We start from the raw sequence: 12,744 nt of genomic DNA, 5'->3' as shown, positions 1-12,744 counted from the left end.
CTGTGCTGTGGCCACTGGTCGGCAACACAAGCGTCAGGGCCTGGGGCACGGCTGGTCCCAACACGCCGCCACCAGGACGAGCCGAGCCGCACAGGCATGGGAGTGGCTCCCAGTGACCCCTGCTCCTCGCCGGGCGTGCAGCGTGGCCGTGTAGAAATGTTCCTGAAGGCTTGGGGTGAGCCTGGCCTGTCCTCTGGGCAGACAATGACTGGAGGTCCCTCTGGAAGCGATATGTGAGTGCTCTGGTCCAATAAATTAAAGGCAATGCCAAAGCCCTGGCAGCCCGCCTCCGGGCCTGGGCCTGAGGCCGGAGGGGCGCACCTGCCCTGGGCCAACGTGCCAATCCTTCCCCAGCAGCAGCCACGCTTAGAACTCATCATCAGAGCTGAGCAGGAGAGTCTTCTCGGTGTCGCGGGCGCCACTGAGGCTGTGGGAGCGTGAGAGGCCGTGGGCACCGCCGTGCCAGGGGGGCCCGGGCTCCAGGGTGGACTGCTGCGTGTACTGCTGGTAGGCGGGCGAGAAGTTGTGGATGGCGTCCTGCACAATGTCGTGCGGGTTCATGGTCTCCTTGAGGCTGCTGGAGATGCTCTTCATGGGGGCGCAGCGGCCTGCGGGCGGGAGGCAGCGGGGGTGAGGGGCTGGCGCAGCAGGAGGCAAGGGGCTCGGCCCCCAGGTTGTCATCCAACCACCCCTAGTCCTGGGACCCACCCCCAAGACTATGCCATCCAACCACCCCTCCTGGGACAGAGGATGGGGTTCTGCACGTGAGAAGGTGCAGGCAAAGAAACGGCCCTTCTGGCTGGGGCGCAGGGCAGAGAGCACCCCTGAAGGGGTAGAGGTAAGCAGCCATGGGGGCTGAGTTCGGCAGGTGGGACGGGCCAGGGGTGGAGACTGGCATGATGCAGGCCATGAGCCCAGAATGCTCCAGGGAGGCAGGCCAACCCAGCACGAGTGGAGGCGGAAGTGCTGGGGACGGGGCTCCTGGTGCTGGCCCTGCCCCCTCTCCTGAGGGAGTGGACCAGGGACCCGTTCCATCGGGGCAGCTGCAGAGGCTGGACCCCGGCGGAGCAGACATCTTCACCAGCTCCCCCGAGGGGCGGGAGCCACCGGCTGGATAAGCTTCTCTGATTCCCTCTCCCACGAATGGGCCCCCCAGGCCCAGCCACACTGAGAGGTGAGGGAAGAGCTCACTCGCAGCCAGGTCTTCGGACTCAAACACGCCTGCCCTTCCTGCCTCCACAGCCTCTGCCACGGACAGACATGGGTGCTGTGCCCCAGGACCAACAGGGCATATGCCAGACGACAGGCCGGGCAGAGCAGGTCTACAGAGGTGCCCGTGGTGAGGAGACGGCACAGAAGAACCAGGCAGAGAGGCGTGCCGGTGACAGGGACCAGGACTGACATGCAGGACAGACATGCAGACAGAGAGCAGAACCTACCGTAAGGACCATACGTTGGCACTGCCCACGGCCAAACCCGGGGCAAAAGCAGGGCGGGCGGGGGAGGGGGGAGAAGCAGGAGAAATAGAGAAGACAAGAGACAGCTGAGTGAACACCATGGCCCACCACCGAGGCCAGTGCACGCCACGCCCCCTGCCGCCCCCACCCCGTCCCACCGGCACCCCAGCAGCCCCAGCTTCCCCTCGGGCCTGGGCGCACTATCCACCTACAGAGGACCCCTGTGGCACTCCCACTCTCTATGGGGGAACAAAGAGTGGACACCAGAATGGGGGCCGAGTTCGCCTCCGCCCCTAAGTCAGGGCCCCCACACCCCACTTCTCCAGCCTTGCCTGAAACTGCTAAGCCTGTGCCTCGTGCTCCACAAACCTCTCCCCACTTCACAGACAGGAAATCGAGGCTGGGGCGGGGTTTCTTGTGCAGCCCCCATGACAGAGCCAGCTCTGCACCCACGCCAGACGGGAGGGCTGAGGGGCTGGGCACTGTGGTTGGCGGGCCTGTGGCCGGCAGGACCACGCGGAGGGGCAAGAGCGAGCAGCAGCTTCCCCTGGTGGGCGGGGTCCATGCACAGCTGCACGGCTGCGGGTGGATGTGTCGGGGAAGACGGCCCAGGCGTCCATTAGAGCGTCTGCAGGGCCACCACGTGCAGAAATGGTTCTTAAACACTGAGACCTTCCCAGGCTCTGGGCACAAAGGGACTTTCCCAAGGGACAGGGTCTGTCAGGACCAGGTCCAGGGGCATCGCCCTCAATACTGGGAAGCTGACCCTTCCAACTGGGGCCTTGGTGGGAAGCCAGTGGGCCACCAGCCGGCAGCGCTGAGCTGGCCAGCACAGTGCCTGGCACTGACAGTGTGCGGTCAAATATGGAGAAAGCGCCCCCAGCCAGTGTGTTGGGGAAACGCGGCCGGGCCCGCCAGAGTCATGAGGCCTGGAGTACAGGTCAGGCCCCGTACCAGCAGCTGCGCAGGCATCCTGAGGCCGCCCACCAGGGAGAGAACATGGCAGGAAGGGGTGGGAGGCGAGGAGCCCGGCCGTGGGCCAGGCGGTCCTCTATACTCTTCCCAGGACACAGCTGCCGGGGCCCGGGGTGGGCATCGGTGCTGCACCTGGCGAAGTGGGTTTCCCCCTCCAGCCCCGTGGGAAGGGAGCTGGCAGCAGCTGAGCTCCAGGGTAGATGTGTTAGACCAGGAGGCCTCCCTTCCAGGCCCTCCCACCTCCTCCCATCATCAAGCATCCCCAGACTCCTCTTCCTCTTCCCCTTGGGCATCCTTCCAGGCCCAGTGGCAGCAGAGGCACCCGGCCGAGAGCTGAAATCCCACCCTTCAGGCCCGAGCCCAGATCAATGACTGCAGAACCTCTGAGGTGGGGCCAGCACGGACTTTAAGACTCCCCAGGGGGCTCTGCTCTCACCCAGGGAGGTCAGCAAGTGTAAAAGAAAGCTGTTCAGAGCTATTGACACCCAAGTCTGCTTCTGAGAGGTAATCAGGTTAAGAAAACAACAAAACCCTTGAGAGACAGAGGATTCTGGGATAAACGGAAAACCGGCTCAGTCAGAAACCCTGAGGGACTCCTATCCTAGAATCTCTGTCCTGACCGTCCCACAGGGCACTGCGCCTGTCAACTTCGGGTACTCGAGACCGGCTGCCCAAGACAGGTGGGCCTCGCTCCCAGGACCTCCCTCACGTGACCAGGACTCCTGGCCCTTCCACCCTGCAGGACGCCGCGGGGCAGGAGGGCCTGGCTCTCACCTTGCGCGTCCAGCCTCTTGTCAGCATAGACCTTGTAGGTGAAGGCGTGCCGCAGGGCCAGTGCCGCGAAGAACATCTCCACGCAGATGATGAAGTCCTGGTAGCCGGCAGCCACGGTGCCCTCGCCCACCGACACGCGGGCTGAGTGGATCTTGGGGATGGCCCCGCACTTCTCCAGGATGGCCAGGAGCAGGCCTGGGAGCAACGTGTGGGTGTCTGGCCCGGGCTGGACCGCCTGCCCACCCCCTCCTCCTCCATGCAGCCCCCCAATGCCCGGGGCGATGGAAGTAGGGGCCCTGGTTGCTCCTGTGGGCAGCGTTGCCGACACAGGCCGAGGCCACTTGGGAACCCCACGCCCCCAGACCCTTTCCGGCCACGAACACTGAGACGTCACAGATTATGCGGGGTCCCCCGTGTCCCCCACCCATGCATCAGCCTCACTGAAGCTCTGCCCTGGCTCCTAAGGCCCCTAAGGGCCCAGACTTCTGCCCAAGTGGGCACCCAGTGGATGGAGGCCCCTTTGAGCTCCAGGCTGGGATCCCTAAGGACAACCCCATGGCCTGGGCCCCAGGGACTGGGGATGGCAGGCAGGAGGAAGGGGACGAGGTTTAGGGGACAGGGCCGCCACACGGGGCTGGGCGGAGGCTCACCTTGCCAGAAGGAGAGGAAGATAACAGACTTGACCATGAAGAACTTGAGGACGGGGCTGTAGGGGCTGAGCAGCTCCCTGGTGGCGAAGTAGAAGAGGAAGAGGGCGTAGAGGGCCAGGCTGACGGAGACGTTGTAGATGATGGTCACGTACAGGTAGCCGCTGGCGACGCTGTAGAAAGGGGAGCATCCTGGCTTGGACAGACCCCTCCCAGGGACGAGGAGCCTCCCCCTCCGTTGTCCTGCCCCTACGCCAATCCCCATGGCTCTAGCCGTGCTCCCAAGCAGTGCTCCACGAGCCACGTGGTGATCAAAGGGGCCAGAACATGAGGCGGGTGCCGGGGTGCCTGCAGCACGGGCCGGGCCAGGGCCCTGCCTCACGCAGGGGTGTCTAGCCACCTGCCCGCAGCTCTGGTGCCCAAGCTCCTGGTGGAGGACATGACACAGGCATGGAAGCCAGTCTGGCCTGGGATGAGGGCTCAGCCGATGGTCAGACAGCGAGTGTCAGAGTGACAGGAGCCAAGCCCTGCTCTTTCCAAGGTGAGCAAGTTACATCCCATGGCGCCTCCGTTTGCCCACCTGCCCTGGCGGGCTGCTGTGCACGGTCCAGTGGTGTTGCCAAGAGCATGCCAGCACACGGCCATGGGGTCACTGTCCCTCACGCCCAGTGAGAGGCCTGGGCAGTTCACCAGGTGAGGCTTTCTACCCGAGGACTCAAGGCGGGCCTCTCGGGCTCCAGCCCTGCTGCCTGCCTGGAGGGTCACTGTTCCTTCTGCCCCGGGCGTACCCCCGCCCCCTCTCCCCCCGTATGCAAAGGGGATGGATGCTGAGGGCTACTCGAGTGCCCCTGACAGGCCAGCCTCACAGCTCAGGGGTGCAGAGGCGTGAGGAAGGCTGGGAACATGCTTGGTCCCCACTCAGAGGAGGTCCCGAGGGCGTGCGTGTGCCCAGTCTGTGGCTGCCTCCTTCCCTAAGCCAGGCATTTGCCTCTGGGCAGGGACATCTACCCTGGCACCAACACTCCCCCCCACACCCCTGCGGGGACCCACTGCTTACTCAAAGTCACCGTCCCGGTACTTGCCAAAGGCCTGGAGGACCACAGTGCTGACAGCCATGAGCGGCTTCACCACGCAGAACTGCAGGGTGGCCTGGGGGAGAAGCCAAGTGTCAGGATGGGACAGACCACGTAACAGCACCTCCTCTGGCCGGCAGACCTGCTGGATGCCAGGCCTGGGGAGCCCAGGGTCCTCCCCGAGGGGACTGCTGTCTGGAGAAGGCGGAGGAGTGAGACGATGCCAGTGTGACTCAGCTGAGTGAGAAGACGGGTGTGGAGGAGGGAGGACGATGGATGGAGGAATGGAGGAGAGGAGACAGGAGATGTCCCTGGAGAAGGGGCAGCAGGAATGTGAGACAAGGGACAGGAAGAGAGGACAGCTCATACCGAGGCCAGAGGCTGAGTAGACAAGGGCACGGGTTCGTGCTGGACGGGCAGCACCGTGAAGTGGCCAAGGAAGTGGGTGGGGTGGGGAACAAAGCCGGGGCGCTGCTCCAGGGACTGGCCACATGGGGAGCAGGGTTGGACCAGGGCTTCTTCTCGTGCCCCTCGCCCACCCCCGGGGTCTGGCTCCCTGCCCCGGGCTCTGGGCCTGGGCCCAGGGTTTATATTGAGCTGGGGTCCTGCTGGGGATGGAGGTGACTTAGCAGGAGCACGGAACAGGAAGCAACCCGAAGCAAAGGTCCAGTGTGACACCCGAGTTAGAATGTTGGCCTCGCCAGCTGCCAGCGACAGAAGCTCGATCGGCAGCCACTGAGCCTCTGGCGGACGGACAGCAGCCCCCGTCACAGGGAAGCCCCTGCCCCAGGCTTTCACAATTGCCTACCGAGGCCCCAGCAAACCCCGGGGCACCCACGGCGCCCATAATATCACTAGAATCCCCTTCCTGCTGAAGTCAAATAAGTCTAAGCCACGGGGCCTTCTGTGGAGGCGGGAGCAGTTGGAAAGGCTAAGCGAGTGTGGCTCCAAACAGGGCCAGGACCCTGGAGCGGAGAACGTGGCCTGTTGAACCCAAAGTTCTGGGAACTGGAGTGAGGTTTGCAGGGGAGCCCAGTGGTCAGAGCTGTGGGGTGCCACCAGGAGAGGCGTGTGTGACGGGGCTAGAGGGGTGATACTGCTGTCACACCCCACAGAACTGCCCTGGCCTCCCCACCCCACCTGGAGGAGGCGGGACCCACACCGACAGCCCACAGGGGAGGAGCATCCCCTCGTATGGAGTGAGCCAGTGAGTGAGCGAGCTAAGAGCCCGGCCACAGGCGGTGCGCCTGGTCAGCCCCTTGATGCCCACGTCCCTGTGGAGCCCCAGACGTAAGCACTGTCCCCAGCCTGATACAGAGGAGGGAACCGAGGCCCAGGGACCCTGAAGCGCCAGCAGGAGGTCCTGCCCTGGGACAAAGCTGCCACCCCAGGGCAGGGGGCGGGGCTTTTGTTCTCTCCCCTTTTCCTACCTCTCCCAGCCACTGCCAGGAACAACGGTGGAATATCCGGAACAGCCAGCCCACAGGCCTGGGGATAATTTATAACAAGGCGGCTGGAGCTAGTGATCTGGGATCAAAACTTTGTACACAATATAATCATCAAAGAAGGCATGAGTCACAGGCCCAGGCGCCCAGCCCAGGGTAAACAATGGCCCTGAAAGGCCCCACCCTGAGCCCGGGACAGTTTAACTCTTTCCCTGCAGGTCCCTCGGGGAGACTGTGAGTTTAGAAACACCGTAAGGAAGGAAGACGTGGAAGCTGACCTGGAGGCCCGGGAGGTCCAGGCAGGCTCTGTGGGTGTGTGTGCCTGGCCCCACACAGAAAAGCCAGGCCCCAGCGGGCCAGTGACTGGCTGGGGTTCATTTCCCCTCGGGTTACTCTGGAGATGCTGGAGGGGTCGGAAGGCCCTGTGAGGCCCCGGGGGAGACTCAGTGGAGGTCGTGCTGCTGGGCATGACACCGGACTCTCCCTCCCCAAACAAGAGACGGGGGGCTCTGTGCCAGCACCTTGCGAATGCTCTGTATCCACCACCTCACCTGTTCCTTAAACCATCCCTTGGGATAAGTAACATTACGCACATTTGACAGAAGGAACTAAGGCTCAGAGAGGTTAAGTAATGACCCAGGTCACGGTCAGAGGAGAAGCTGGAAATCAAACTCAGATGGTCAGAGGCACAGGCCCATGCACTTCACCACCACACCACACCGCCCCGCCCTGCCCTTCCAGACCGCAGGGAGGGCAGCTGGGAAAACGAAAGCTGCTGCTGCCAACTGGGAAATGGGGGAGGGACTAGAGACGGCACACGCCTGGTTCGTCATGCATCTTTTTTTTTTCAATCCTCACCTGAGGATATTTTTTTAAATATATGTTTTTGTTGATTTTAGAGAGAGAGGAAGGGAGAGAGATAGAGAAATAGAAACACTGAGAAACATCGATTCGGCTGCCTCCTGCACGCCACCTACTGGGGATCGAGCCCGTAACCGGGGCATGTGCCCTGACCTCTTGGTTCATGGGTCGATGCTCAACCACTGAGCCACACCAGCAGGGCTGGTCTTGTATCTTTAATACAGAAACCCTCCTTCCCTCTAGCCCCAGCTGATGAGAAGTTTTCAAACAGAGATTCTAGAATCCCCATGCACATCCTCCGATTCTCACATACACCGAGACTTGGTCAAAAGGAGCAAGAGTCTGAGACCACTTCGTGCCCAGGACGCCTCTCACTGCCCCTTCGAGCACCCCCTGTGAATGCAGGGGCATCCCTAACTGTGTGGGGAGGGGGTGCTGGGGTTTGGGGGGGGGGGGGTTGTGGGGAAGGGGGATTTGGGGGGGGGGGGGCTTGCAGGAAATGGGAACTCCAAGGTGGAGCCAGGGCAGCCTGCGGCAGGGTCCACCCAGCTGGCCTCTGCCACCCTGTCAAGCAGGGGCAGCACAGCCCCGCGGCTGCTGCTCCAGGGCACAGACCGGGCACGTGCGGGGGCACACACCTGCTTGCAGAACCGCAGGAACCCAATGGAGTACGTCTTTCCCCAGAGGCAGCAAGTGCCATACATACAGCTGGACCTGGAAGAGACCACAGAGGGGATGGTGAGCAGAGAGCTAGGACTCGGGGAAGGTGGGGCTGGGGGATGCCCTCCCTCACATCCAGACAAGCCAGGGCACAGCAGGGTGGGGTGGGGACGGGGCCGAGAGCCCAGGAGGCTTTGAGCCCGAGGCCAAGTACAGGGAGCCAGCGAGAGCATTTGCAATTGCGGTAAAGCATGAGGGAGCAGGCTGCTCGGCGGCCCGCGGGTAACAAAGCACCTGAGAAGCACTGAATGTAAACAGTGTAAGAGGGAGAGAGAAACAGGAGAAGATGGGAAGACAGAGGAGAGAGAGCCGGGGAGGCCCTTCCGAAAGTCCCAATGAATGGCCTTGCTCGGGAAGCTCAGGAGACACAGCAGGTCAAGGCCACAGGCGCGGAGGGGCTGCATGTCCAGCGGCCGCCGGGACAGCTCGGAGAAAGGCAGGCCCAGGAAGCAGGGTGCGGGGCTGCAGGGAGCTGTGTACTCACTCGATGGGCTTCCCCCGGATCTCGGACATGATGGAACTTTCTCCCCCGAGGTACTCATAGCACAGGCTCAGGAAGTTGTAGATGACCAAGGCTGTGAAAAGAGGGTCCGGAGTAAACCACTCCCATCAACAGGACGGGTCAACAGACGGCAGAACTCTGAGCAGCAACGAAATGAAAGACCAGTCACAGCAGCAACAGAGCGCCCCGAGGGACAGAACCCGCACCGTGAACTGAACACTCCATTCTAACCAAAACCAGGCAAGACCAGTGGCATTGCTTAGGGATGCTACACACTGCTCTCACTCTACAGCATGGAAGTGATGACCTCAGAAGTCAGCTCTGTGTGGGGAGACGGGAGGACGGGAGGTTAGGGTGGGCACGGAGGGGCTTTGGGGGAGCTGGCAGTGTGCCCGCTCTGGGGTTCAACCAGGTACTGGCTTTATAATTCATCCTATGCTCTTTTCTATTATGTTATGGACCACGAATTTACAGCAAAACAATAAAACGTTCTCCAGGGGGCTCTCAGGAGACATTCTAAGCAAGAATGAGACGGCAGCACCTCCATTCGCTCACAACCTGCAGTGCACCTGAGTCTGCACTAAACACAGGGGCGGGGCGGAAAGAGGCACAAATGTCTTGAGAAGCTGGGTCAGCTCGTTCTGAGTCAGGACGCGACTGGACATCCCCACAAAGACAGAATCTGCGAGAGCGACCGCCCACCGGCAGAGAAGTGTGTTGTAAATGCTGCGCTATAAATACAGCGATGCGCTGTGATGGCTCCTGGTCAGAGATGTCTGCTGGGTCAGCAGAGCGAAGGCTGCTGCCTGCAGGTGCCAGAGCAAGGGGTGTGCCAGGAGCGAGGCGGGCGAGCGTGGAAGAAAGTGAGAGTGTGGCAGAGGACACCACAAAGGACGGGGCCGGAGGGTCGGGGCCAAGAGCAGGGAGCGAGGAGAGGCATCCGGAAAAGCATGGCCAGGGCAAGGTCAGCATGGAGCCAGAGAGGCCCCTTCTCCTCTGACCCTGCGTCCCCTGCAGCACGAAGGCGTCAGGGCTCCTCGCGCAGCCCCTGGCTTGGCACTCAGGGCCTCCCCAACGATGACGTGGTCCCTGCCCACCCCTCACTCTTCCTTCCCAGTGACGCTGGACGCCCCTTTCCCTCAGCAGGTTATTGCTTTTGCACTGGCTGTTCCCACTGCTTGGGGTGCCCCTCCCTCCGCACTCCCATCAGACACCACCTACCCTGCGAGTCTCTGGCCACCCTAGGCCAGTTCTCTCACCCACAGCCCTGATGACGTGCAGACGCTGGGCAGACCTCAACACGAAAGCCTGGCGACACAGTCGGAGGCGAACGGTGGCCTTCAACTTGGAAAGGAAGGTATCTGGGTACTTTCTGCCACTCACAGCTGCTCTAACCTACGAAAGGCTCATGTCTCCAGCTGGGGTGGGGCCCCAGGGAGCACCCTCTATGAACACGACCCATAGCACCTACCACACTGTGCTGGGACTATCCCTCAGCAGACACAGAGCAGAGGGTTTGCCGCCTGGGTCTGCCACTGGGTTAGCTGTGAGCCTCAGTTTCCTCACCTGTTAAATGGGGACGGGAGTCCCTACCTTCACAGGAGGCTGCGAGGTTGAAGTGAGTATGCAAAGTGCTCGGACGAGTGGGCAGCACTCAGCAGCGCTGTGTGTCAGCTGGTACCTGCCTGCCTCCCTCAGGGGCCAGCATCCGGGATGGGCTGGGGACCCTGTGTGCTGCCAGCCCAGCACAGGAGCAGCTCAGGATGTCTGGTGACTGCAGGCATCCCCACTGATCACTCAACGACAAGAACTACTTTGGGGTACGGGGAGGGGGCATCTAGCCAAATCTGACGTCAGCCTGCGAATGGCCTTTGTCCAAACCCACACGAGGCCACGTGGAATGGATGTGTCCATCCCAGGCTGGGTCCAGCCACATTGTGGTCGATGGTTATTTTCCAAAGATGGCCACACCCTCTGACACTGACACAACCGCTGCATACGGTGGACCGGGTGGCGCAGAAGCGATGCTGGGATCAGAAGCCTCTTTCCTTTGTTCTTTCCCGAGACGCACGCCCTTGAGCCCAGTCACGGTGCGGGAAGCCCAGGCTGACCCCCATGTGGGAGTAATCGAGGGCCCAGCAGACACCAGCACCCACTGCCAGACACACGAGTGAGTCAGATTCCAGATGAATCCGCCCCGGCCGAGACCCCGCTACCACGGGCAGGGGCACACCATGGCAATGTGCGTCCCGATGCCTGCCCGGCACTGTCAGCAGAAGCAGACGGTTGTCTTACACGGGGCTGTTTGGGATCGTTGCCTACACAGCCATGTAAGTAGAACCTATACATAAAACCACCTGAGCGTTCCCAGGGCGTGCACGCTCCTCACGCTTCCCGAGGCCACATATTCTGGTCCCTCTGCCTCCCAGAGGGACCCGCTGAGATGCTGCCTTCTCCTTGGTGGCCTCCTCTGTCCTGTTGCCAGCTCACTTCCCACACGGTGAGCTCTCTGCCCATCCGCCTGAAACTTCCAGTACAAGCAGCAGCGAAGCGGCAGGAAAGCCATGAACGCCGAGCCAGCCCTCCTGGGTGTGGGCGTGGTTCTACCACTCAGAGCTGTGTGGCCTCAGGCACGTGTCCTCAGTGCTCTGTGCTGCCAGGACCTTCCTCTTGGGGCTGCTGGGAGGACGGGTGGGGGTGAGCACAGCACCGGCCTGAGATGAGCCGAGTTCACACTGAGCAGAGTCCACAGCATGTGATGTCGTCTTTTCCAGACTGTAAAGTCCTTGCCGGTAGAAACGGAGGCCTACCCCCAATAACTACCGTACACACGGTGAACACGGTGAACACGGAAGAAATGGACGGGCATGGGCCCAGGTTCCAGGGGCTCAGAGCAGCAGGGCAGGCAGCCACGCCCACACTCAGTTCTGTGCTCCAGTTCGCCCTCTCACGGGATGCTGAACAGACTTCCCCAAGGTGATCAGACTTCCAGGCCCGAAGACAAAACCCTCCAGGGAACCCCCAGGGGCGAAGTTCATCAGCCCCTCCACACGGAACCACTCTCGCAGCCAGGCCTCCTGCCATCCTCGGAGAAGAGCCTGGCGCCTGAGCTCACATCCTTTCCTTATCACATACGTCCGCATGCAGCCAAGCTCTGTGCTCAGCTGGTCAGAACTGTCAAATCTCATCCATCTCTCAGCTCAAGATTCTCGACCTTTTACCAGTGCTCTGGCCAGCGAGTCTGTATAACACCAAGTTGGTGACGATGTCCGTTAAAGAATGAGTGAGTCGATAACGCGTTCTCAGAGAAGGGAGGCAAGACAGACTGTCTTCCAGATGGTCCAACCAGCCCACACCAGGACCATCTGGACCAGCCAATCCCTCACCAGAGAGTTACAGAGCCACCCCAGCACCCGGCCAGGGTGTTCACAATGACAAGTCAACACACCCCAGGAACCAACACAAAGATATGCTGCCCTGGGCATAGGGAAAGCAGCTCAGCAGATTCGCAGCGAGGTTCTCAGCCAGCAGCCTTGTTGCCTGACTTCCCCCTGACCATGGTTTCAGTTCTGGCCCCTGGGAGGCCTCAGAGAAACAGAGTAACTCTATGCCCCCTAAATGTTCACTACAGCCTCTGTGCTAGGCTCTGTGCTGGGCCCTGGGGACACAGAAATGACCAAGGGGCCCACAGACAAGGCCCTCCCGTGTGAAGGAGAGCGTCCAGAATGAGGGAAGGATGGTGTCTGTCTGTCTGTCTCAGTCTCCTGCTCTGGAGAGTGAGGTACCGGAACTTTGGGCTCCATCCTAGGCACCTAGAGAAATGCACACAGTCAGGAGAGCAGGACAGGGTGGAGATGAAATGAGGGTTGTCCTGGGTCCTCGAGGCCTGGAGGGAAGACACTGGCACTCACTCTCTTCATCTGTGTGCCAGTGACCTTGTCCAGAAGGTCAGACAGGACCCGCTTAGTCCCAGGGGTGGATCCTACGACTTCTGCTCAGTATAAGAAACTATTCCTAAGAGGCAGTCTTCAGAGGGGCAAGGTAGTGAGCTCTCTGCTAATGGAAGCATGCAATCAGAGCTAGGCCCTTCCACACGGGCCACAACCAGGGCATGGCAGCCACTTAAAAGACATTAACTATAAAGGGGTCTGAGCAGCTGACACTTTACAGGTCCCTCCTTTCCAACCCCAAGATGCCTGACTTTCTCTCTCACCGGCAGCAGCAGCGTCTCCAACCGGAGCAGCAGGGACAGGAAGCTGTCCTCCAAGAGACTGTTCTCCACCCTGCCCC

The 12,744-nt window shown here is 61.3% G+C and overlaps 1 protein-coding gene across 3 annotated transcripts in view; it reads right to left on the bottom strand.

Moving 5' to 3' along the window:
• Positions 1 to 10: 10 nt before the first annotated feature.
• The window catches only part of TMEM184B (transmembrane protein 184B), a 24,403-nt gene continuing 11,669 nt past the window's right edge, over positions 11 to 12,744 (bottom strand). The window contains exons 3-10 of one of the 3 annotated variants that reach the window (XM_014530815.1): positions 8,437 to 8,527; positions 7,871 to 7,946; positions 4,911 to 5,002; positions 3,857 to 4,026; positions 3,207 to 3,401; positions 1,440 to 1,460; positions 333 to 608; positions 11 to 301 (exon numbers count right to left, since the gene is read on the bottom strand). In XM_014530815.1, coding sequence (XP_014386301.1) covers positions 367 to 608; positions 1,440 to 1,460; positions 3,207 to 3,401; positions 3,857 to 4,026; positions 4,911 to 5,002; positions 7,871 to 7,946; positions 8,437 to 8,527 — 887 coding nt within the window. In that variant the 3' untranslated portion in view covers positions 11 to 301; positions 333 to 366. Of the gene's footprint in view, positions 609 to 1,439; positions 1,461 to 3,206; positions 3,402 to 3,856; positions 4,027 to 4,910; positions 5,003 to 7,870; positions 7,947 to 8,436; positions 8,528 to 12,744 lie in introns of all 3 variants that reach the window. The other 2 variants (XM_005883202.2, XM_014530816.1) reach the window with 2 other exon arrangements.

The sequence above is a fragment of the Myotis brandtii genome, unplaced genomic scaffold (genome assembly GCF_000412655.1).
Source record: "Myotis brandtii unplaced genomic scaffold, ASM41265v1 scaffold78, whole genome shotgun sequence".
NCBI lineage: Eukaryota > Metazoa > Chordata > Mammalia > Chiroptera > Vespertilionidae > Myotis > Myotis brandtii.
The sequence above is the reverse complement of the archived record's forward strand: the minus strand, read 5'-3'. Positions and strand labels throughout refer to the sequence as shown.